Source organism: Pogoniulus pusillus, chromosome 12 (assembly GCF_015220805.1).
Source record: "Pogoniulus pusillus isolate bPogPus1 chromosome 12, bPogPus1.pri, whole genome shotgun sequence".
NCBI lineage: Eukaryota > Metazoa > Chordata > Aves > Piciformes > Lybiidae > Pogoniulus > Pogoniulus pusillus.
In genome coordinates, this window is record NC_087275.1 from 19,333,297 (window position 1) to 19,359,081 (window position 25,785).

The 25,785-nt window shown below is 43.7% G+C and overlaps 1 protein-coding gene across 6 annotated transcripts; it reads left to right on the forward strand.

Moving 5' to 3' along the window:
• Positions 1-1,210: 1,210 nt before the first annotated feature.
• Positions 1,211-25,783, forward strand: B3GALT5 (beta-1,3-galactosyltransferase 5). 6 transcript variants are annotated; one of them, XR_010304325.1, is made up of 8 exons: positions 1,211-1,439; positions 2,083-2,234; positions 7,249-7,398; positions 11,071-11,316; positions 11,700-11,886; positions 12,319-13,777; positions 19,739-19,875; positions 21,518-21,807. XR_010304325.1 is itself a non-coding variant. In XM_064152534.1 (7 exons), exons 6-7 carry the CDS (start codon positions 11,794-11,796, stop codon positions 13,273-13,275), a joined length of 1,050 nt encoding a protein of 349 aa, XP_064008604.1. In that variant the 5' UTR covers positions 1,211-1,439; positions 2,083-2,234; positions 4,608-4,636; positions 7,249-7,398; positions 11,071-11,316; positions 11,700-11,793; the 3' UTR covers positions 13,276-14,831. The 6 variants fall into 6 exon arrangements, 3 of the variants coding, with proteins under 3 accessions (XP_064008604.1, XP_064008603.1, XP_064008605.1); XR_010304326.1 differs by lacking the exons at positions 19,739-19,875; positions 21,518-21,807 and adding an exon at positions 25,534-25,783; XR_010304327.1 differs by lacking the exon at positions 19,739-19,875 and having other exon boundaries at positions 21,518-21,805.
• The last annotated feature ends 2 nt before the right edge of the window (positions 25,784-25,785 follow it).

Sequence of the window (25,785 nt, forward strand, 5' to 3'; positions counted from 1 at the left end):
GAATCTGAACTTCTCTTCTTACTTGTATTCTGCAAAGTTGAACAAGCAAACATCTCTTTTTTAATGTCTCCTTTGCTACATCTATCCTTCTCTCATCTTGGAGTGGAGGGGGAGGAGAAAGGGAGCTGACAGCTGCCCATGGTGATTGATTTGTCTCTTGTTTTTTTACGCTGTGCTAGAACAACCTGCTTCAGAAATGACAATGACAAATCAAAGCAAATATTTCTCGCTAGAGGTTCAAACTTTGTGCATTCTTAGCTGGTATTTTGCTATTAAATGGGCTGCCTTATCCATAACATTTATTTGGAAGTATTCTTTTCTGCTTGAGCCTGCAGCCCTTGGAAGAGTAACCTTTTTCCCCAAAGCTGTTTGTTCCAATAATTGTTGTTGTATAAAACCATCATTGATTGCTATCACCACAGGACAGTTTGCATATATACAGAGGTAAAAATGCTGCACTTCTCCACGTTCACCAAGGCATTGGAAGTGGCAGTGCAAAGGGTTGAGATCTCTCTTCTGAACTCTGACCAGCCCTAAAGCAAAGGCTTGACTTTGCCTGGGACAGAGCGCTGTCTTGAACCTCATCTGGTTCAGCAGCAAAGGTCAGAGGTTAAGCAAACATTAGGGGCTGAGGAGAGGGCTGATGAAGTGATGAGGCACAGAGTGGAGACTGAGAGCTGGGAGCTGGGTGCTGCCCTTCTGCTGCTGCTGCCTGGGGGCGTGGGGTGGTGGTGTCTGCTCCCTTTTGCCCTTTTTCGACAGATTATCATTCCTCGTCAGGGAAAATCTTACGACTCTGAGGGTGCTTCAACGCAGCCTTTTTGGCAGAATGAGATTTCTCTCCCACTGTGCAAATCAAAGCAGTACTGCTCGTAATTGGGAACATAGAGACGGACTTTCCCAGGGTTGGGAAGGGCTGACTCTGCTCTGACACAAGTTTCAGATCCGTGTACATGACTCCGGTGCCTGGGAGGTCAGTGCCTGCCCTCTCCCACTCAAAACATCCAAAATAAAAATATTTACAGGCAGCTTCTAACTTTTCCTTCCCTGCCTGTGGAGCTGCAGCGGTACAGCCGGTCTGCTACTTAGAGGAGAGAGGGAGGGAGGGATTGAAATCGGTCAGCTACCTGCGGGAGAGAGGGGAGGAGGGACTGAAGGAGAGAGGGAGGGAAGCAGGGAGAGGGAGGGTAAGAGGAAGGGAAGAGGGAGAGAGGGAAAACGCAGCCGAGGAGCTCTATTACTGCATCGCTGCCTTCTCTCCTTTCTGGCTCCGGAGGCGCTGGCGATCATGTGCCGCCCGGCTGAGAACGTCTGGGCGGTGGCAGCGGCGGCGGAGGCTGCATCCGGCACCCTCTGGTGAGATGGGCATCCCGCCCGCTCGCCGCAGCTCCCGGGAAGCACGGCCAGAGCCCCCGGAGGATGCACTGCAGGCATCTGAGGTGAGGAGGTGCCCGTTTCTTTCTGTCATTCCAGCTGCAGGTATGACCGTGGGCAGGGGACGTCCCTTCGCCTACCGGACATGCCCTTGGACGCACGTCGCCGACTTTCCCAAACTTGCCAACCTCTGCGGCTGGGTTAGGAGAGTAAAATTAGGCAACACGTAACAGGGATTACCCTGCTTTGAAGACTGGGATCAAAGTTCAGACTTCCCTCTCTGAGAAGTCGAGCAGCGTGTCGAGCACCGTGCGGCCCCACAGCGTGTCGGGTTCGGCTTGCGGGCTCCAGGCTACACCACCCATCCTCTGGTAAGAGGGGCGATAAGGTGAACTGCACTGATTTCATGGCAAGAAGGCAGTAATAAGTAATCTTGTTTGCCAGAGGGTTTAGTCTGTGTTTTAACGCGGGGGACGTTTGGGTAGCCTCTGAACCTGTCCGTGAATAAAGGTGGAATCACAGACGAAATAGAAGGCAATGTTCTCCTTGCTGTCCTGCATGTTCACTGACACAGTGGATAAAATGCTTAAAAAGAAGAAGATCCATGGAGTAAGGGTAAGTAATGTAAAGCCAGGTAGTTATTTACAAAGGATCTGTCAGCATGATGGCCCCATCGTGGGATTTCTCTTCCTCTTCTTTCTGCCTTAGCCCTGCTAATCAAAAGAGAAGCTGGACAACGTCCTTTCCAGTCAGCACTTGGCACAAGCATGGAGTGGTGAGGGGAGCCTGAATGGCTGTCGCTGGGCTGTCTCTGCTCTGGGTGGAAGCTGTGTGGTGCCCAGGAACGTTATCCTCCAAAGGTACCAGACTGTTCTTTTGACAGACACATAAATGCAAAGACTTAGTTCTACTGTTGTATTGATAGAGGAAGAATAAAGCCCCAAACACCAAAAACCAACTGTGCCAAGAGGCAGCATGAGATGAAAGGGCACAGAGAGGCAAGAGCACTGGGGGCATCTATTATGTGCAAGCACTACCCGAGCTTAATCCAAAAGGAAAGAAAACATCCAAAAGGTAGCATCCTGGCAACTCTTCATCCTCCAGGGATATCAGCAGGGCTGAGCAGCACTTTGTTTATGAAAGATTTAAGAGTGACATTGTAATGTCTTTATTGGCAATTTTTCTGGTCTGAACAGTTTCTTTTCTTTCTTCCTTTCTTCCTTTCTTTCTCCCCTTCTCTCCTCTCCTTCTCTCCTCTCCTTCTCTCTTTTTTTTTTTTCCTTTTTTTTCCTCTCCCCCTCCTTCTTTCTTCTTTGGTGCAATCTGCATAGAAATCTCTTCTGTGCAGTACTCTTATTTCATCTATATTACTTGTTTTTCTGAGGGAGAAAAGCAAAACCACCATACTACCTGAAGTACCATTTTCAGTTTTCTTTTTTTTTTAATTAAGATGAAAGAGCCAATGTGTAGCACTACTTGTCAATGAAGGTGCAATAAATAATTTGTTTTAAGGGACACAAGCACCTACCTACCGTTTTTGAAGAATGGTGCTTCTACAGCTCAGAGAACCAGGGGTTCTAGCATTGGAGTCCTAGAATTGATGGCAAGAACTTAAGGAAGAGTTTTTCTCTCTCTTTTTTTTATAATCTGCTTATGAAGTTAAGAGGGTGACTCTGAGTTGGATTTTGTTCCTGTTGAAGTGATGAACCACATGAGGCTTTTGTTATGTACGTTTTTATGGTTGCTCCGATTTATCCCATAGTGGACAATTGCTTATATCTGGTGAGATTTGGACTTTGGAATGCAGAAAATGAAAGACTGTAGTGTAACTGCTGGTTCATGAGGCAGTCTGTGTAAAAGTTAAACGTGCTCATTAGCATCAGTGATAAATGGAAGAGAGCAGTATTGTAGGAACAGAGGGAGCCTTCCAGGATTAGGAGTCTGTTAGCTTTGAAGAGAAACCTGGAAAGCCACACTCAGTACAGAGCAGGTGAAGGGAAGACAGAAAGAGAAGCCTTCTAGGCTGAATGGAAAAAAAAAAGACTACCAAGATAAGAAAAGGTCCTTCTGGGACAACAAGAAGGGTGTGCCCCAGAGGCACTGCTGGTCACTCTGCCTGTAAGAGGATGTCTTTTTGTTGGTTGCCTGCCAGCAAAAAGGATCATTTGTGGATGTGGATTGTATCAAAACTGCCCAAATATGGTCCTAACAGGAACAAAAAGCACCTGCACTGAAGGCTGGACTGTAATGACTGTCCCGTACAGCTTCTATGCATTGACAGTCTGAATGCTTAACAGCCCATATTGCAACCCCCCAACTCCAACGTTTTTCTCCTTCCTTGGAAAGGGATCTGGCCTGACTAAGTAGTCAAGCTGACATTTTCTTGGGCTTTTCAGGGCCAGGATTCATCAAGAGAATTTTGCAGGCAGCTTGGAAAACCAAAAAGAGATTTTAAAATAGAAGTAAGCTTTTTTGACTTGGCTAAAGTCCCTGCAAATGCATTTCTTTTTGCCTCCTCATATGCAGCACTTCTTTACTGTGTGACATTATGGGAGCAGCTCCACCTCCTGCCAAAGTTTTTGCTGGTTTAGAGAACAAATAGCAGCGGTTTGGGCTGAGGATGCTGTTTGGCTTACCCAAATAAATGTCACAGACAAGTGGAGCAGTCACAATTGTGCAGCTGAGGTCAAGGTGCATCAAGAAATAGTGACTCTTCAGGATTTCTTTATCTTTTTTTTAATACTGAGGAAGATGCAGCTTGTGATTCAGAAGATCTCTGTGCCAGAAACGCCTTCTCTTTTTGAGAATATGCTCGCCATGGTTTTTATTCTCCTTCAGGCATCAGTCACCTGGGTAGCCTCAGGGGCAGAACCAGGAGACCACATAGACTTCTGCTCTAGTCCATTGCAGCCATTTTAATAATGGAAATCTCCACACTTGAGATGATACTTCTGTATCTGAACTGTAAAGACCGTCTTTTAACATGGACGAGACCTGCAGATGTTTGTTCTTTCCCTTTTAGTAAGAAAGAAGCATCCTTTTAGTGGTGAAAGTTGCTTGCAAAACTCATCCTGTGCTTGTGGGTTGCCTCTCAGAGACCTGGTGTGTTAAGATTATGTTTATATGTTGGTTAAGATTATAACCAACTTGTGGTTGACCACCAGTGCACTACCCTCTGCAGTGTGCAAAACATCATCTGGAGGAAGAAATGGTGAAATGTTTTTCTTTTGCAGAGACAAGGTTAAGGAGTTAGGTGGATCAGGTAATTGTTCTTAAACTGTCTTTTTCGTAGCATGATGTGAGTTCTATGTTTCATTCTATCATTCTATAGCATGGAGGTTTAACATTCAGGAACTCTTAGTTACTGAATTGTAATCAATCTCTATTTTAAACGTTTTTTTGCTTTCCTTTACTTCTTTGGTCATGGCTTTTCCTCAACTGTTGGGAAAAAGTTTATTTGCTAATTATAACTATACCAGTGTTTAGGCTATGTTGGTCATGCTGATAAGAAGAAGCTGTATGCACATATCTGCTTACATCTGTATGGTGCATGTATATCTACACATCATTTCACTGGGATTAATATAATCTAGAATTTAACATATCACTGTAATATTCTTTCCCCCCTCCTCAAAACTTACTTTGATTTGATTCTGCTCTTCCTTTTAATTTAAACTTTTTTTCCCTCCTCCTCTTTATGAACATCCAAAGTGGTTAATAAAACTATCTTAATCTTCTACAAAGAGGATTCAAATTGCTGTTAAAGTTACAGTGTCAACCAGCTAAACTGGTATTGGTAACATAAAAATGGACCATAAATTACAGAATCACAGATCATTAGAGGATCTGGGACCTCCAGAGATGGAGTCCAACCCCCCTGTCAATGCCGGATCACCTAGGGTAGTCCACACAGGTACAGTAGTAGGATTTGCAAATCAATAACAAAAAATGTTTCTTTTCTCTCTGTTGTCTAACTGATCACTTAAGGTTTGGAGGTGAAGATTCCTGCCACGGGTCTGTGATTGTGGGTGAATGGCTCACCTGGTGCCTAGAGTCAGCTCTATTGCCATAAAATGTTGTAGCCTTTCTGGAAAGCCAGAGGCTTATTTTAAGCATCAGGAGCACCTGCCCCTCAGAAACCCACTCCCTTTGCACATCCTATCATGACAGACTAGGGGTAGCTCCTTTGGAAGGAGCTGGGAAAGCTGACCCCACTCAGCAGCATTGGAGGGGAAAATAAGATAAGTAAAATGGGGGGAGAGAAAAAGGAAGGAAAAAAAACCCAAAACAAATCCAAAAAAGAAGAAGGAGTTCACTGTAGATGGAGCACCTAGCAACTCAGTGCTCCAGTGATGGAAACTGGCATGTACAAAGCAAAGGAACAATATCTTGCTTTGACTTGCTGATAGTGACAGACAACCGTGAGAGCAGAGGCTGGTGAAAGGTAACAGAAGGGGAAAAGGGTTTTTCACAATCTGGCAGCAAGGGCAGCAGAAAAAAGATTTTCCCCTGTCTTGTAGCCTTTCTGACAAGTCTTGACATTCGGTTTGGGTGGAGACACTGTTAATACACATTGTTGTAAAACCTCCCTCCCTGAAAAACAGCATTTTAAAGTGCCAGGAATGAGACATTTAACGTCATCATCTCGGTGGCTGTTGATGTGCAGTGTTCTTTCAGTTGGAAACAGCACCACCTGCTCAGGAGGCTCTATTGGGACGCTGTAACTGAGCACGCAGGGCAGTGCTTCCAGAGGACAAGGCAGAGTCGTGCTCCTCATTTCAAGTTCACCACCACTGTTTTCAGTAGTTTCGTATGTGACCCGAGTGGGTGCTGCTGTTCCTACAGGATCTGGGTGCTGCTTCAGGAGTAGGGTGACAGGCTAAAGCTTCTGGGCCAGAGGCACCTCAACACCCCTCCCTGAGCTTGTGCTGAGAGGGAAGCCTGGCTACCCATGTTTATTGAATCCACTGTCTTGCCAGAGACATCATCTTTGAAAGCCAACTCCTGCTCCCCTGAAATGCTTGCCTTTAGGGAAAATCTAATGTATCCTGCTGTGTTTGATTTTTTTTTTACTATTTATGTGTGTTAGTCTCTCTTCATGTCCTCCTGAACTTCTGAGAGAGCAATTTAGAGGCTTTCTTCTAAGGAATATTGAAAGTGAGGAGATGTTACTAACACTTATCCCAGGGTACATGTTACTTTTCATTATTATCAAAGCCAAATGGGAATATTGCTGCCAGCTTTAACTGTGCAGTATGTCAGGTCATGAGTCCTGTTTACACACTCACACCATGCCTCCACTTTTGGGTCTGCCTTGATGCAGCTGTTTGTGTCTGCTTACCAAGCAGGGACTCTTGCAGATGGTCAAAAGCTCTTTGGTCGGTTGTGGTACAGGTCACTGCCTGGCTGATGTTTGCAACCTCAATGCAAACTGCCCACTGAACTCAGCATCTTTGCCCCAGAAAAAAAAAAAAGAAAGCTACATCTTTAAATGTCTGTTTTGAATCTGTTTCTCAGGGGGGCTCTAGACCTACTTAGCTCTCATTGCCTTGGGCCAGACTGCTTTTCCTGATCCATGTGGCATATAGTCTTGATCTCCTGGTGCCACTTAGATAATTGTACTCATTAACAGACTTAAAGGAGGTGTCATATTAATTTTGGTGGAATAACTCAGCATCATCATGGCAGCTACCATGGTTCCATCACTGTGCAGCATGGAATTACACAAACCTCAGTGGTGTGAACAGAGAGACCCTAAAGCCAATGTGCTTACCACAGTAGAACACAGGAGGACGTTCAAGACAGTGGTGAAAATAGGTAATTGCAAAGTAGAAGGCTGCAGTTCAATTGATTTTCTTCACATGCTTCTTTCAGGTGTTTCCAAGAGGAGCACTGGGCTGCACAATCCTGTAGTCCACACTGCTTGAGTCCCCAGCTTTTGTGCAAGCCTCATTTGAACCTGCTCGAGCCATGAAACTCTGTGCCAGTCAGTTTAAACAAACAGCTCTCTAGGACACAAAGGAGGTAATGTTTTGACAATGTCCTACGTAAGATATTTCGCAGTTGGAGCAACAGGAGAGGGAAAAAAGCTTTGAGTTAATTACAAACTGCAGCTTCTGACTCAGATTAGAGAGAAAAATAATGTCATGCAAAAGGATTTTCCTTAAAGATAGAAAGATTTGTTTGATGTAAAAGTATTAGATGCTGCTCAAAACAACCTCTAAAGGGATTGGTGGTTAGTAAGTCTGTCTCCAGTGCTTCCTGGACCACCTCCTGCAGACTTAGTATTCCCTTCATATTAACATCTCCAGGGCTGCTTCATGGAGATATGTGCATGCAAACTGGAAACCTCTAATCACATAATGTATTTCTTGTCAGATACAGGCATAGGAGAAAAGGTAGTGACAAATAATTTAGAAACCACAAGCCTTGTCACACCTAACCTATGCTCACATGTCCACCACTGATACTTTAGGTTGGACTGTAATGGCTTTGCTAAATGCAGTCACAAACATGTTGTCCTCTTAAACCATAACAGAAGCTGTTGTCTTCCACAACATTGCTCATATAGAGCAGTTCTCCTGGGCAGTCAGGGAGAGAGAGCATTTGCTTCACCCAGAGCATCTGCTTCACTCAGGCATCTAAACCTGCTGTTTGCAGGTGTGGTGAGGGTCATGATGGGGGCTCAGCATCTCAAGGCTAAGAAACCAATACCAGCAGTCCACGGAACTGACCTAACCTGTGCTAATATGAAATGTTTTTAGCTTCCAAAACTTTCCCTATTCACTTGAAAACAAGTAAGAAAGGGTGGGTTTAAATGAAAAATGGCTTGAACAAGAGGAAGCTGGTGGTGCCTCTGTCCCATAGCATTCTTTCAGTAACTGCCAACCTTGCAACGTATGAATAAGCTCAGGTCCCTTGGGACACCAAGTCTGTACCTGCGCAAATGCCTTGCTACAGGCTCCCATTGGCCTCAAGACATTCTGGTGCACTTCTTCCCTTCTTGAACTCCAAGAGGGAGAAATAAAAGGCAGGACCATTAGATGTGTGTGCACTCCCATGTGTTTGCTGGGTTTACCTGGGAAACCAGTGTTATACTGAGGAAAAACTACTGCGAGAGCGAAGCAGGGAAGAAACAAGTTTGTGAAAGGGTTGTGATGGTCATGGTCCCATATGGACAGGGAGACTGAGGGTCCGACACTGCACCTGGCTTGCAGGCTTCCATTGCTCTGCAGGGCTGCAGGTCATGATGACAGCTGGGGCAAGTCCCCAGAGTGAGGTGCAACATGTTTTCTGGATGGCTTCCCTTCTGTATGCAGCTGGAGAGGCAGAGAGAGCTAAGGAACCAAAGTGGGAAGACTCAAGGTGCTACTGGTATCATCTGGGCCCTTGCAAGTCCTTCCCCCAATCCCCTCTGCAAACCCCTCTGTGGTTAATTGCAATTTTTTCATTTGGGAAAGAAGGATTGCCATTCATGTCAATTCCAGATAAGCCCAGACTTGCTGTTAATGATTAATCAAAACCTAGCATTTTCCAGCTGCCACACTGTCAGAACCAAGTCAGACTCTGCTTTGGGAAGTCTCTGCTTCTTTTGAGGGCCACTGCCTACCCACTGAGACGAGGCAGGGACCTGCTGTGAAATGATACATGCACATATGCATAATTCACAAGGTTTATAATATGGTTTACAATTTACATAAATGCACAGAAGTTTTCACTGCCTAGGCACATGTGCACATAAAAATATCTGTATAAGGTACTCTGCTTCATACATATACTGAAAAAGGAAGAGTCTTGCTTTAGACAGGCAGTATGGTAAATGCATGCCAGATCATAGAATCAACCTATCACCCAACCCTGGCCAGTCAACTGGCACTAAGTGCCTCATCCAGCCTTTACTTGAACACATCCAAGGATGGTGACTGCACCACCTCCCTGCGCAACCCATTCCAATGCCAATCACTCTCTCTGTGAAGAACTTCCTCCTGGTATCCAGCCTATACCTCCCCTGTCGTAACTTGAGACTGTGTCGCCTTGTTCTGTTGCTGGTTGCCTGGCAGAAGAGACCAACCCCACCGGGCTACAATCTCCCTTCAGGTAGTTGTAGACAGCAATGAGGTCACCCCTGAGCCTCCTCTTCCCCAGGCTGCACACCCCCAGCTCCCTCAGCCTCTCCTCATAGGGCTGTGTTCCAGGCCCCTCACCAGCTTCACTGCCCTTCTCTGGACACATTCCAAACACTAGGAGGCTGCTCTCCCAGATATCCAGAATAGGAACCTTTTCATTTTTTTCCCCCCAGATGTGTTATCAGTGCTCAAATCTGGAAAGAAGCAAGAAGGAAATGGGATCAAGTCACTTGAGTTTAATGCTACTGAAATCTAGTAAAATTAATATGTTTTGTTATGGTTGTCTTGCTCTTGAGTGTTTCTGAAAAGGTTTAAATGGATTATAATAGAGAATTACTCCCAGTCACTTTCTTAGTCCAGTATTTGAAGAGCCTTTGCATGTACATGTTCTGGGATTCCTGTGACAGAGAAATGTCAAACCCTCAAACAGTCTCATGGGAGCCAGCCACAGGAGCAAACCTTTTCTCCAGCTCTGTTGTCAGCCTCCGAACACCGTCCTTTCCAGAAAGCACTATTTTCAGGATATCCATGTGCTCCTTCCCAGGCCACTGAAGAACATGGAAACAGAGCAGACTTTTGTATAATCTTTTGTGTATGTGTGTGTGTGTGAAAGACCTGGAACAGAAACCCTATGAGGAGAGGCTGAGGGAGCTGGGGTTGTTTAGCCTGAAGAAGAGGAGGCTCAGGGGTGAGCTCATTGCTGTCTACAACTACCTGAAGGGAGGCTGTAGCCAGGTGGGGGTTGGTCTCTTCTTCCAGACAACCAGCAATAGAACAAGGGGGGACAGTCTCAAGTTGTGCCAGGGGAGGTATAGGCTGGATGATAGGAGGAAGTTCTTGCCAGAGAGAGTGATTGGCATTGGAATGGGCTGCCCAGGGAGGTGGTGGAGTCACTGTGTTCAAAGAAAGCCTGGCTGAGGCACTTAGTGCCATGGTCTAGTTGACTGGCTAGGGCTGGGTGCTAGGTTGGACTGGATGATTTTGGAGGTCTCTTCCAACCTGGTTGATTCTATGATTCTATGATTCTCTCTCTATATATATGTATGCATATGTATACGCTCACACAATTTTACATATGTATGTAATTAAAGCACTTTTTAAGTTAAAAGACCACTGTGAGCATATAAATGCAGGGGAAAAAAACAGATCTGAGGAATATTCTGTTTAATGTTAACTTAAATGTGTCAGAAGAAATGTGAAGTTTTGATATATTTTCAAAATTCATTAGTGAATAACTGCAAAAATACATTTCACTGTGGGAGGAATTTCTGCAAAGCAGAACTCCACTGCTACTTGTTTCGTACTTTTGATAACAGAAGTTAATGGGACTGTTCTTATGGGTAAAGTGAGCTGGATCTGGTGCCAAGAACACCTGGCTGGACTTTAAAAACAACTAAAGCCTGCAGTGCGAAATCTTTTTGTTGCTTGGAAAGTGGAATGTATGCAAAAGAAGGGCACTAATGTGGTTTTGGGGAGTCCAGGCATAACACTCCCAGTCAGAAGGTAAAGATCAAATTTCCATGAAACTTACATCTGTGGGGACTGTAAACATGGTTTGCTGTACTTTCAGATGGGAAGCCAGATCCAATGCTTTGCTAAGAAAGGGGAAGTGGAAGGGAATGTCATCGAATCATAGAATCAACCAGGTTGGAAGAGACCTCCAAGATCATCCAGTCCAACCTAGCACCCAGCCCTAGCCAGTCAACTAGACCATGGCACTAAGTGCCTCATCCAGGCTTTTCTTCAACACCTTCAGGGACGGCGACTCTACCACCTCCCTGGGCATCCCATTCCAATGGCAAATCACTCCTCCCTGGTAAAACCTTCTCCTTCCTATGGCTCTAAAACAGTAGTTGGTGGGCTTCTGGGTTAATGAAATGAGTAACTGAAGTGTTATGCTCTCCTCATAAGGTTAATTTATGGAGATGTATCATTTCTTGGCACTGTGACCTTTTTGGATTTGCTTTGATATTTTTTCTCCCTCACAGATTTAAACAACCAGATATGCAGTCATTCTGTTACAAGGATGAATGAATGAAATGTTGTTATTATTGACTGGATCTCTTTCACCTCTAAAGGGGAGGGTATACAGATAACCCCTGTCTCACCTCAGCATACCCTAGTGAGTCACCTAAACTCTAAGAGGTAAAACATCAAAACAATCTGACCCACTGTTGTGTTTTGCTTTTTTCTGAGCAGCTGACCCAATGTCCAAAACATAACTCATGGCCCCTCCAACAAAAAGACTGGGAGCAATTTCTGGGTCAGCACAAGAACTCTGCACAATGCAAAGATGAAGATGGGAGGAACCTGGCTGTGTCTGCCCGTTGGAGAGCACTTGCTGGCTCTGGGACACAGGCACTTTTCAAACAAATGGCAAACCAAGGTATTTTTAAAAAGCTCCTATTTCTGTTTTTCTCTATCATTGGACATGGATATATCTCTGTTGTTTCTGCATCCTCTGGCTGGTGAGAGCCCTGGCACAGCTACTCCATGGCTCAGGAGATGCTGAAAACGGGCAGGAGCTCTGAAGCATCAGCCAGGGTAACCTGATAGCAGTGGACATGCTTGTGTGGATTTCTGAGGATCTGCTGGCTTGTGGGGTACATAAGCATGAGTGTGAATCTGAATGGCAACAGAACGCCTTGTGGAAATGATACTGAAAGAAACGTGTGTGAGCCCTGAAATAGGCATCTTTCAGTTACAGAAGACTTCACTTTAAACCCTTCGGGCACAGTTTGGTATAAAGCACTGAAAGGAACTAGATTTTGTGGATTTTTTTTGGTTTTAATGTGCTGTTCCTTCTTGTTTCTTTCAGATGGACTTCATGAAATTCAAGTTGTTTGTTTGCCTGGTAGCATTCAGCTGCGCTAGCTTTGTGTTTTTTTACACCAGTATGACAGAATTCTGTATAATCTGTGAGAACAGCCAAGATTACATATTTCCTATAGAGACTTTTAGGAGAATGAGAGGAAATTTCTTGCAGCTCCCAGATATAGACTGCCATAAGAACCCACCTTTCCTTGTCCTACTTGTGGCATCCTCATACCACCACTTTGACGCCAGGATGGCAATCCGGCAAACCTGGGGGAAGGAAAGAACGATCTCTGGCCAGCGCTTGGTGACCTATTTCCTCCTGGGGAGCACTGTGAATTCCAGCCAGCAGGCTGATATTGCTGCTGAAAGCCAAAAGTACAGAGACATCATCCAAAAGAATTTTACTGACACATATTACAATTTGACACTGAAGACCATGATGGGAATGGAATGGATTCACAGATTTTGTTACCAGTCCAGCTTTGTGATGAAAACCGACACAGATGTGTTTGTCAATGTTTTTTACCTCACCCAGCTCCTTCTGAGGAAAAAAAGGACCACTGGATTCTTCACAGGCTTTTTAAAGCTGCATGAGAACCCCATACGTAAAAAAGGGAGTAAGTGGTATGTGAGTAGAGAAGAATACCCGGGAAAGACCTACCCACCCTTTTGTTCTGGCACTGGCTACGTTTTATCCACTGATGTTGCCAGTCAGATCCATAACATTTCAGAGAACGTTCGGTTCATCAAACTGGAGGATGTATTCATCGGGCTCTGCCTTGACAAACTGAAAATTGGGCTGCAAGAGCTTCATTCAGAGCAGACATTTTTTCCAGAAAGGATTAGGTTCTCTGTTTCTCGCTTTAAGAAAATCGTGATGTGCCATGAAGTAGAACCACCCGAGCAGCTGAGCTACTGGAATCACTTAGTGACAGAAAATAATGGAGGAACACTCTAGCACCTTCCCTGCTTAAACCACTGAACTTCAATGCACTGCATTTACAGGGCTGCTCTTAACTCCAGCAAAACTCCCAACAAAAGACTTTTTTTAAAGGTTATTTTAAATGCAAGGATATGCAAACGTCTTTCTCTTGCATTCACTCCCACCTCTTTGTATCCCTTCTCCGTATGAGTTACAACTATTATTTTTCTCTGAAAGATACAGGACTGCAAACCTGCCCTCCAAATCTTTCTGCTACAGGACCAAGAACATTTCTGCAATGCCAAAATGAAATTCAAAGTACTTCCATTCAGAAAAGGAAATCTGCATTCTCTTCCTGGTGCCCCATGATAAATTTCTGCATTTGCACCCATCTGTGCAGGCACTCAAGAAATGGTGTTTGGAGCTGTCAGGATGTTCCCCTCCTCGCACAGGCAACTGCAGCCCTGCCCTCGCAGCCCTCTCTGTGTGGGCAGAACTGCAGACTGGCACAGATCCCTCCTTCAGACTACACAATGAGGTGGGTTTTTTTGCAGGGATGGAAGAATTTGCCCATGCAGTGTCCTTGGGACACCCTTGCGTACTGCAGGTCCCCTGGTGAGAACGTGAAAGGCTACTGTGTATGTTTTGTTATATGTGCCTCTGCTGAAAATGGCATCTGGCAGAGCTGGATCCATGCTTAGTGGAGAGTGTCCTGGTCTTTATGTTAAAATAGACCCCAGAGACATAAGTACATTTGTGTCTCACTTCACTTGATTTGCCTAAGCTAAACTAGAGTCACTTACAGTGAGCTAAACAGTACAACTGATTTAGACATTTTTTCCCCTATGAGGAACTGGGTGTGTGAGGCAGAACACAGGAGGACTTTACTCTTTTAAAGAGGACATGATGAGAGGAGGTGCCCAAGTAATCATTCAGGCTGGAAACCTCATTTCTTAATTCATTACCCAACAAGGACTCCTTAAAATCACTGGGATGTCTGTAGGTTTCAGAAATAAGAGACTACAGTAAATGCTGTGGGAAATGCATTTGGGCTATGGAAAGGAAAAAAGGAATTCACAAAATCATGCCTTATGCAATACTCCTGTTTGATTTACTTTCAGTCAAAGAGAAGGTCAGTTTTGCCAGCAAAGAATTATTGGATGCCTGTACTAGGTGTGAAATATTTTCTCCAGGGCATAGCAAAACTGGGGCTGTTGCCTAGCAGAGGATGAGCCAGGAGCTGAGGGATCTTAGAGGGCTCAGCCCCACACACCCATGCAATGGAGCAGGACAGAGCCACAGATGGTGGCAAGATTCTCAATCATAAGGCAGCATCATGGTGATAAGGTAGGTCTGAGGTCAGTCCAGTAACGGCCAAGCCCTGACAGTGGCAGGTAGGGGTTAGGATCAACGCCAGTGAGAGCAACCAGAGCCAGACATTGTCCTGGGGTGGCAGGGCAAGGCCTCGGGGGTAGGAACTATGCTGAATGTGCTAAAAAGCATGGAAGGCAGACAGGGAAAGTGATTTTATGACTTTGGAGTTATTTTACTGTTTGCTTTATTTTTTATTAAAGTTTGTGAGGACTTTTCAAGTGTCTCTTTTTACTTGCCTGTGTCTGAAGAGCAGGATAAATACTTTCAGCAGAACATGCCTCATCCTGAAAAGTGTTTAATAATGGTAACAAGATATTATTTATTTATTTTGGAGGAAGTGCAACCTGAGCTCACACAGTTATTTTTGAGAACTGATGACGAAAGAAACAGCCTTCTTTATTTTATGTTTCCCACTCAGAAAATGCTTCTGTGTATAATGTTTGCAGGGATATGGCTATCCAGTTGGTTGGGTGGGTGACTGAGGAGATGTTTGCCTTTTCCTAGTGTGTACCTTGTGCCAGGGAGTGGATAGCCCTTGCTCTGGGTTGAACAGCATCTCACCACCTCCCATCCCAACTCTGCAAGTGAGTGTGCCCTTGGAATCAAAGCTCTGAGGTAGCACATCTACTGCCTTCAGTAGGTACCATGTGCCAGACCGCAAGCCTAGCAGCACCACTTTAATCACCATTCTTCCCATGTCACCTACAGACATGTCCCTCAGCCATTCATTGCTGTTTACCTGAAGTACAAGCTGGCTGCTGCTTTAATTTAGGAAGAAAATGTCATGCCTCTCCTTGTTTTCAGAGAAGTAATCCTGCAGGCCCTTGGGTCTCACTTCTACCTCTGTGCCTGGTGCCAAACTTTTCCCATGTGGCAGGACCAGTCCAGCCATGCAGTCCCAGGGAGCCTGTGAACTGGCAGAACAGCTGTTCATTTACAAACAACACACTGACTTGTGCACCTCCACTAGGTGTTGAGAAACCAACAAGCATGGTGGCACTTGGCTTCTGGGATGGTGCAGCTGCTGGTCTTCTGTCAGGCCAGGTTCATGGCCAAAGGATAAAGTTCCCCACTAGGAGACAGTGTTTTGGGTTGCTTCCTTGAATGATGATGGCTGCTTGTGAGTGGCATTAAAAAGTCTTACCTGAGTGATTTGTGGCTTTGTGTCAACCTTTAAAAAGTTACCCTTGTGGGCCATGCTCTGCTAGACTTCTTGACTGTGGCTTTTGTTTTATTTCAGGAGTGTTAATGATTACTTCAATACAGCTACTAACTGGGTAGATGGTGCTATTCTCTGTTAATCACTTTTGCAGTTGCTGCCACTATTTTTGGGTCTAAATTCATAGCTGCTATGCCACTGGGATAAAGGTCCTTAGGTATATTTTAAGAAACCATCTTCTTCTGGATACCGTCTCCAGGGACTACATTTGCAGTTTTGAGTGACCTGTGCAAGATGCTTCTCTTCATTGCTGCATTTGATATATTTTGTCCCTACCAAATATATGTTGTCAGGCATCTACTGGCCTGCCTATCTGAAAGACCTGGCTTTTCACTGCTAAATCTCTGATGAGGAGCAAGTGAGTACAGGCTGGTCTCTTCCAACCTGGTTGATTCTATGATTCTATGATTTGGATAGCCTGTTCCCCTTCCTTTTGCAAATTAGCTTCCCAGGCAAATGCTTTATGTTGGTGCACATGATTCTCTTCAATATATGATTTTCTTTGTGCTCACATAAATTACAGATTCACAGATTCCACCCTCAAAGGTCACCTTGTCCAACACCCTTGCAGTGAGCAGGGACACCTCCAACTAGATCAGGCTGCCTAGAAATTGATTTCATAATTGAGCAGGCTGATTTGAATAAAAATACAGTAAAGGGATAATGAATTATTTAAAATATAAAGTTATCTTGCTGGAAAAGGTGATTTAATAAAAGCAGATGATTGCCTGCAAGGCAAATTCATTTATTTAAACAAAGCTATTGTGGTAGTGAGTTTATATGTATCAGCTAAACAAAACTTGGTTTTGCAGCTTTGTGACTTTCAACACAATCAGTACAGTATCAGGGGGCTCTTGCCAAATTCTGTGTGTTTTCCTAGGAAGGGCCATCACAAAAAGACCAGAACTGTAACTAGAACTGTAAACACAGCACTGCTGTGTTTTGTTAAAAGTTTTGGTAAGCTAATAAAAGAATTCAGGCAATTTAAGGCCAGTTTATGTATAAAAGCAGTGCACTGTCCTGGTAATTTTATGCTTTCTGGGTCAGATGATCATTAAATCAATTTTTATGAGTAGTCCTGAAAAATTACTCCAAAAAGTTACTCCATTGCTTCTCATTCAGAAGGGAGGATGATAAAAAATCAAGGGAGCTGACAGCGTCTTAGAGCTGGTTTGAGTTACACCTTTCAGCTTTTGAATACAGAAGAATGACTTTTTTTTGCACAACTCAAACTCATCAACTAATGTATTCTTAGCTTAGGTCAGGACTTTCAAAAGTGCCCATGATGAATTCAGTCACACATCTCTCATCTGATTCAGTGCTACTGAGGAGGTATGACCCTTCCAGGCACTTTTGAGAACGCAGAGTAGATTTTCGTAAGGAAACCTTTGCCTTACAAGGAAAGCTGAACAGAGCACAAGGGCTAACGGAGCTGACAGGAATGCTGCTCTTTGTGGATTCCTGAGGGTTACTATATAATGCTAATCTCAAGTGTGTGTCGATGTTTGCATTACTCACACAGAAGATGAGAATGTTGGGCTCTGTGGGTTCACTTATCTTTCTGGGTTGTGAGCGTATGAGCACTTTGGGATGCAATCACAGAATCACAGAATGTCAGGGGCTGGAAGGGACCACAAAAGATCATCCAATCCAACCCCACCCCTGCCAGAGCAGGATCACCTAAAGCAGATCACACAGGAATGTGTCCAGGAGGGTTTTGAGTATCTCCAGAGAGGGAGACTCTACAGTCCCCCATGGCACCCTGTTCCACTGTTCAGTCACCCTCACAGGGAGAAAAGTCCTCCTCATGTTTACATGAAACTTCCTATGCCTCAGCTTCCACCCATTGCCCCTTGTCCTGTCACTGGGCACCACTGAGCAGAGCCTGGCTCCATCCTCCTGCCACTCACCCTTTACATACTTATAAACATTGATGAGGTTACCTCTCAGTCTCCTCTTCTCCAAGCTAAAGAGCCCCAGCTCCCTCAGTCTCTCCTCCTAAGAGAGATGTTCCATTCTCTTAATCATCTTTGTGACTCTCTGCTGGATTCTCTCAAGCAGTTCTATGTCCCTCTTGAACTGGAGGGGGGGGAGCAGAGCTGGACACAGTACTCCAGATGCGGCCTCACCAGGGCAGAGTAGAGGGGCAGAAGACCCTCTCTTGACCTACTTGCTACTTCCAGCTGCTCTTCCCTAAGCCTGTAACATTGCATGGGGTCATTGTCACCTAAATGCAGAACCTGGCAACTGGTCTTGTTGATTCTGAATCTGTTGAATTTTCTCTCCTCTAAAATGCCTTAGTATGTACATCCAAAGCCAACTAGTTGGCTCCATTTCCTAAAGCAAATGCCTAATGCCCATAAAAAGAGAAAGAGATTAAGAATGGATGTGCTTTCCCAAGTACTGGCATGCAATTCTGACATATTAGCCACTCTCGCCATTAATGGTACATTTTTAAGTCAAAGGCACATTAAAACAAATCTAATAAATGGGTTGAGATCTGAATTCAGAGGTTGGTTGGTTTCTTTTTTTCCAAATGACAAGAGTGGCAAGTGCAAGACTGGTAAAACCATGGCAAGGGAAATGATGAAACCCAATTTTATCCATAATTGATACCGTTTGGAAGATCAAGATCCAATCTGAAGTGGTTTTGCTTGTGTCACCACAACCAGTACTGTTTGACTGTGGCTGATGGCATGGTCTTTGGGACCTGGAACCACAGCACTATTCTCCTATCATTTAAATGGGAAAACTCAAACAACTGAAGGCTATCAGATTTTTTGCCAAACACAAGCAGTTATGAACTAAAGACTTGAAAGATCTCCCTTACTACTTTATCTTCCTCCCCCCCATTTACCTCTTTCATGTATTTCACTTGTTTGTATGCAGCTTTTGCAGCTGGATGTAAATTCAATTGTTCATTCCACTAATATATTTCCACATCTGCAAATATTATCACACTGGGTAGAGGAAAGCATCTGAGTCACAGGACTGAGATACATGCGGTACCTAGGAGATGTAGCCTGACAAAAACAGACTTAAATTTGCACATCTTCTGGTTGAGCAAACAGAGATTTTTTTTCCAAAGCCTAGTCATACAATGGTTTTAAGGATATCCTTCTAAAAAGTTCACTGAAATACATTTTCACTGAAAAACATAATGGGGCAATTTGAAAGGCTGACAAATATCCTTGCTGCTGCCTTCTGCTTCACAAATTTAAAAATGCATTATTTTTGTGGGGGGAAAAATATATCCCATGCCCCTACTTGGAGTTTCTCCAACTGAACTGTGTACACAGCATCCCTTGCACGCATCTACTGACCTAACCTGACCTCATTTAATGCATTACTTTGGGTGGAGGGATAGGGGCCCATGCAATCAGCTTCCTGTTCCTCCACCACAAAAAGCACTCAGAAATCACAGCCATCCTTACACTTACAAACTGTCAGCGTACAGCTGTAGGAACAGAATGTCATAAATTAGTTATGTGGTGTGATTTACACCTCCAGCTTGTAGATCTTCAAGGCAGCTCTATTCCCTTCATGTTTAATTTAATTGTTAATGCTGGAACAGCAGTTCCAAGTAAATGTTTAACTCCAGTACATAAAGGGATCTGCAGATTTTACATGTGCTTCTGCTAGTAAAAGTTCAGTGAGGGAATTAAAAAGAAGAGTGAGCTGAGCTGTGAGGCAGGAGTGGGAGTGAGACACAGTGTATGTTAGTAATGTAGCTTGCTCCTGCCTGGGGTGAGGAGGCGGCAGAATAGCAGCACTTGTTGCAGGAGGGAAGAGCTTGGTGCTGAGGGTGAGAGCGTGTGATGAACCTCTCTGATCACCTATCGCCTCTCAGCCCATTTTGAGGATCACATCCCTTTACGTTGAGGCCAAATCCTACATGTCTTGCAGGCATAACTCAAGTGGGAGGAGGTTTGCTGCTGGAGGCCACTGTAACTGAGTGGTACTGCCTGCTCCAACTTTACTGAAGAAAGTGCTGCATAGGATAAGGGAGAAGAGAGCACAGGAACCTTTAGTCTACAGAGTATGTAAGTGTTTACTATATTCTTGACATCTTTCAGTACTCCTTAGTTCCCTAAGTTCTCAGGGAATCTTATTTTGTATACAAATGTTGGAAAGGAAATGGACAAATATCAAAGTTTACTGCTTCTCTGTAAGAGAAAGCCAAAACGCAGCAGTGATCATGAGCACTTCCATTTACTCTGCCACATAAAGATGTATCTGAAACCATCTCTGCCAGGGACTTAGACATCCTCACTGCAAAAGGGCAGCTTTCAGCCACAGACTCAGTATTGCAGATACAGTGAATAGAAGGCATTTTTTAATGACAAAAACAATCCCCTGCCATTTCTACTTGGTGATCTTAACTGAATGCCCAAAGGAAGCAGTAAGCTGTTGTCCCAGGTTGAGAACTATATGGTTAAAAATCCTCTGGGGACTAAAAGATTGTTATTCCATTCCATAATTCTGCTCTCTCTTTATAAACTCATGGCAAGGCCAGCTTGCTCCCCTTTCCTCCCCCTCCAGCCCTGTGTCAGGCAGCAGCTGCTTTATGGGGACAAACATGTAAGGAGTAGGCCTGTTTTGGGGACCCCCAAAGGCTGTGTTTAGGTCTCTTGGATGGCAGAGGCATGGAGTAGGGGAGGACTGGAGGACTGGGGATTATAGATTTAGTTTTGGGTTGGGGGAAAACTCAAGGGGGACTCCATGGATGCTGTATCTGCTTTTGTATCTCTCTCTCCAAATATAATTCTGTATTTTTTCTCCAATTCATTTGGAGAAAGTCAGCTCTTTCCTTAGAAAAAATCATGACAGATGTCAGTCATTAGGATGTAAAGAATGAAAATGCAAAAAATACACAGCTCTTCCACAAGAATGCCTACTTCTATGGTGACAGTCTGCTCTCTCATCATGGCAGTGTCAAGTTTGGATCACCCCTGCAGGACACTTAGGGAACACTCATTAATATTCTATTTTTCAGAGACGTTAAGTATTAATGTATCTCACAACTGGCAACTCTGTAAAATCATCAGGAAATAAATAAAAGGAGCATAATTTCATACTCCCATGGTAGTCTTCCTGGCTTTATCAGGCAAAGTCTGTGGGATCTGGAGCTCCAGGCATTATGCTTGTTTACATATATCACTGACAAGGTTTGTGCACTGCTCAGCTGACATGTCCAGAGCCAGACTTACGATGCATGGGCTGCTAGGTGTTGAGGGCACCAGCTTCAAAGGAGCTCTGGATAGATTTGCACTCTGCCTGAACTCCGTGAAGAATATGGCTGCACATATAAAGCTCAGGAGGGAGCTTAAAATCATGACCTTAAGCACTAATGAAAAATGTGATTGTGATTATAATGAGTGCAGAGAATGATCTTTGGCACATTACTGTAAGTTGAAAAGTTCCTTAGAATAAACTGAGTGATTACCAGAGCAATTAAGCTAACTGTTTGGACCAGAGACAAAAAACATTTCTAAAGCTAATGAAAACGTTGCCAAGGGAACTGATGTTGTAAAATGCACTAAAAATTTCTTTCTTAGATTCCTCCTAATAGCACCAAAGCTTCTTTCTCTGTGATAAACTTTCTTATTTACTTCTTGTTGCCTGGACTCTATGATGAATGCCTTCATCCATGTTCCCTGAATTATGGCATTTTCATTTTACCAGCTACAACTCATCACTGATTTCAATGCTGGGAAGAAGGAATGCACCTGCCAAAGGGAAAATGTGGAATGTGGCTCAGGAGTCCTGGCAGGAAAGTACTGGAGAACTACATTCCAATTGTGCAGATTTATTAATGCCACATAAAACCTGCAAGGATATTAATGCAAATAAAGTGTTTAATCCCATGGCCTCATGTGTCTCAAAGTCTGGAAGAAGATTTTATGCAAAGCTCTCCCCATTAAGGGCCCCCAGCAACTCTTTGCAGAGTTACAGCTCTTTGTAACAACCAGCAAGAGAACGCTGAAGAAAAACCTCTGAACTAAAAAAAAACATTTGTACTAAGATGTTTTTGAGGATTTACCCAGGCCTTGATTCATGGCAGAATCATTTCATGAATCTTTAGGTCAAAACAAAAGTAATCTGCATTCCTCCTGGAAGCTCCACCACAGCCTCACTTTGTATCGCATCAGTAATTCAGTGGGGATGTCAGGGGATACTGCCAGGATCTTTCAGATAACTAATGTATCTGTCCAGTAATTTTTGTGTTCACTGAGCAAGCCATTTTTTACAAATCAAAATTTGTTTTAAAATACGGAGATGAACATTATACTACTGTTTGTACAACAGGGGGATATTCACAGTATCCTAATTGTTCACATAAACAGGACTCTAGGCAAGGAGTCCAGGTTACACTGTGTCTTCACTGTGCTTGGTGTTGAAGGCATAAATGGGTCTCAGGAGTTCTCATGCCCTACAAAGTAGAAACAAGGTAGGGACAAAACACATCTCAATGTTTGCACATGTAATAGAAAGAGGAAATAACATGGTCTTGTTACTGCTAGAGATTTTCTTCTGGTGCATATTGGTCCTGGCTAAGGCAAAACATGAACTGAAATTTAAAACTGTGATGAGTCTTTAATATATTAAGAGATTAATGAAAAGGCTTTAAAAAAACCTAAAGCCTGCCAGAGAAGGAGAGGAATCTGTCTATCTCACTTCACTTCCACATAGCTAACAGTAATAAAATCTGTTTTGAATGAGAAGCATACCTTTTAGAGCACCGAATATTTCTGTCAAACAGTAGAGGGAAGATGTAAGAGCACACACAGAGGAGGGGAAAAAAGGAGGCAGATTTGGAAAAGTTACAGCTTATCCTCTCTTTGGCCTGATTGGCTACTAGAGAGAAACATCTTCTAGACATCAGGAGAGAGATGGCTAATTCAGTTAGCAAATTACCTTGTTTCCTACATTAGTCTCTTCTACTTCTCAAAGTCTTTGTAAAACTCAACTCCCTGTTCAAGCCATTTTCCACGACTGAAGATATTTCTTGTTTCTAGCACTGACCTCAAATCAGCTTTAACATTATATTTGTTAAGTGTCTCTTCTTTGTTATTTTAATGCCCAATTCCTCTGATTATATTTTCTTTTACTTAACTAAATAAGCTAACATACAGCATGAAAGTGTGACTGGTGGTTTCCCCTGCTGCGTTCTCACTCATTAGAAGCAATTTATAAATTAAGATGTCTAAATGCTCTTCATTTTCCATCATGAAAATCTGTGAGGAAAAAAAGGGAAATTCACACTTACAGTCACAATGATGACCACAAGTTTCACTGAGCGACTCTCAGGAAGTCCATTTCACCTGGAGCTCCTCACATGGGATACTGCACAGCGAGCTGTACAGACATATGCTTCAGACTAACACACCCCAGAACCAAGAATGTTAAAGGTTGCTCCAGCAGTTTATACACTTTACACTCTATACAGGAGAAACCAGATTGTGTGCAAAAAAGAGTTTGGAAGGGTTTTGGGGAAAAAGAATTAATGGGAAAAAGTCCTCCTACTCGTAGTCAAAGAAAAGGGAATAATTGGAAAGAAGTGTCTAGAGATAGCGGAGTGGGAGGCAGGAATCTGCCTGGTATGCAGGCTGATGATTCACAAAATGACTTTCCATTTGCATCAGACCAGCAAACTTAGGACCTGATCTTTTGAACACTGATAAGCATGTATGGTCTTGCATGTGGGGGATGCTCTCAGCAGTTGGGGACTCAGATATTTTATCATGCTATGCAACATCTTATCCAATGCACATCCTACTCAGTTCCAATAGTTGTAGTCATCATGATATCAGAGTTTTCTAGGAAAGATGGAATGAACAAGGGCAGTGAGACATAATTAATAAAACATGAATACATGGGTTGGTTACCTAAGCAGCCCCCCAGGGAAAACAAAGGACATTTGAATCCAGGCACTCTGCACCAGATTCACCCAGGAGGATTTCAGCTGATGAAGCCAAGCCAGTAAATGTGTGGGTGGAGGCACAAGCACAGGCACTCTCCTGATGACTCCCACTGGACTTAGGTCCAGAACAAATTACAAACACAGTGGGTGCTTTACACCACAATGTACTCAGGTCCTACTGTGGGTTTCAACCAGTCCTCTCTATATTGAGGGGGTAGGAATGAAATGCCTGTGATGGGGGCCATGCATCTTTATGTGCATACATGTGTAAGGATACAGCTAATCTCCAGATCATGGCAGACCTCAGTCCTCAGTGCAGTAATGAGATAGCTAATCGGCCTGTGATTAGCTAGTGTTACAACAACAGCTGTAGCACAGGTGCAGCAACATGACATCCAAAGAGACCTTTGCAAGCCTGAGGAGCAGGCCAGCAGAAACAATGACATCCAGCATGAAGAAGCAAGAAGTTCTTTAGGTCACGTGCAGTAACCTTGCTGTATAGGCTGTCACCACCTAAGTGACAGTGAGCAGAACACCAAAGAGACCTCAGTGACATGAACACCAGAGGGTAGATTTAGATTAAATGTAAGGAAGTTCTTCACCGTGAGGGTGGTGAAGCACTGCAGCAGGTTGCCCAGAGAGGTTACAGATGCCCCCTCCCCGGCAGTGTTCAAGCCAGGTTGGATGGGGCTTTGATCAACCTGGTCTAGTGGAAATGTCCCCACCCACAGCAGGGGTGGGCTGGAAGCAGGTAATCCTTTAAGTCACTTCTAACCCAAATCATTCTACAATTTTATGAAATACAAGCTGATGCTGTTCTCTTACCACGAACATGGCAAACTATGTACTGGGTCACATTCAGAGAAGTGTTGCAAACAAACTCAGATAAACTAGTATTCTCCTGTGCTAGACACATCTGAATATCTATGTGTGGTTTTGTGACCCTTGGTTCAACTAGGATATAGAGAAATAGAGAGAGTCCATGGGCAGTGCATCTAGTGGACAAGGATATATAGCACAGCACCAGTGAAGAAACTCTAGAGGAGCAAGGTTTTATTCAGGCAGACAAGAGATAGAGAGGTGATTTAATAACAGCTCATCTACCTGATGAGTAACCACAGGGATGAACCAGTCTTCTCAGTAGTTCCAAATGATGCTTTAGTGATAGAGCTTTAGAACCAATCATTTTGCTTTCCAAAGCATTATCTTTATTAAATCAAAAAGGAGACCCAGTAAGTCTATTTTAACTTTCTGCACTTTTCCTACTTCGACAACCAAAGATGGAATCTGCTTATTAGATGTGTTCCCTTTCCTTCCTCTGTCTTTATTTGGATGGAAATCAAGCTATACATAGGAGGTATCTCAAGAATACTGTTACAAAAGTAGGCTGCTGGTTGAACAAGAGTGTGGTATTTTAGACTTTTAAAAAAGAGATGCTTCTAAAAGCAAGGAAACTAAAAAGCATATCTGGTAAAAAATCCAAAACACAACCAACCAACCAAACAACAACTTCGTGCAAATTTCATAGATTACAGTTTTGTTTGTTTTTTTTTAAACAAGTCAGTGTGACATTATTTAATACAGCACAGTTAAATTTCATTAATGGTGGAAATGAATCACAATTCCCTAAGCAGACTGTTTCTTTTTCCTTTTGCTGGACCCAACCTTTCCATTTCGAGTCAGTGTGGCATTCATTTCTCCTTGCTAGAACTGCTACTGTGCTTTGTAGGAAATATAGTTCGGGAAAGTCATTAATGTGTCTTCTTTATGATTCAAGCTTCCCAGCAGATGGGACCGGCGACAAAAAGCTCCTGCTGCGTCCCGGTCAGTTCCGCTCACCGACCATCTGATGGCGCAATGCGAACGATGCGGTTCAGCTCCAAGAGGAAGATGAAGGCTGGTGCCCCTGAAAGAGCATCTCTCATAAAGCAGCTTTGGTGCACAGGCACAGTTGTCAAAGTGGCAGGAAAAGGAGTCGTTCAACTGAACAAACTAACAAAAAATACTTCAGCATTAAATTTAACATCCT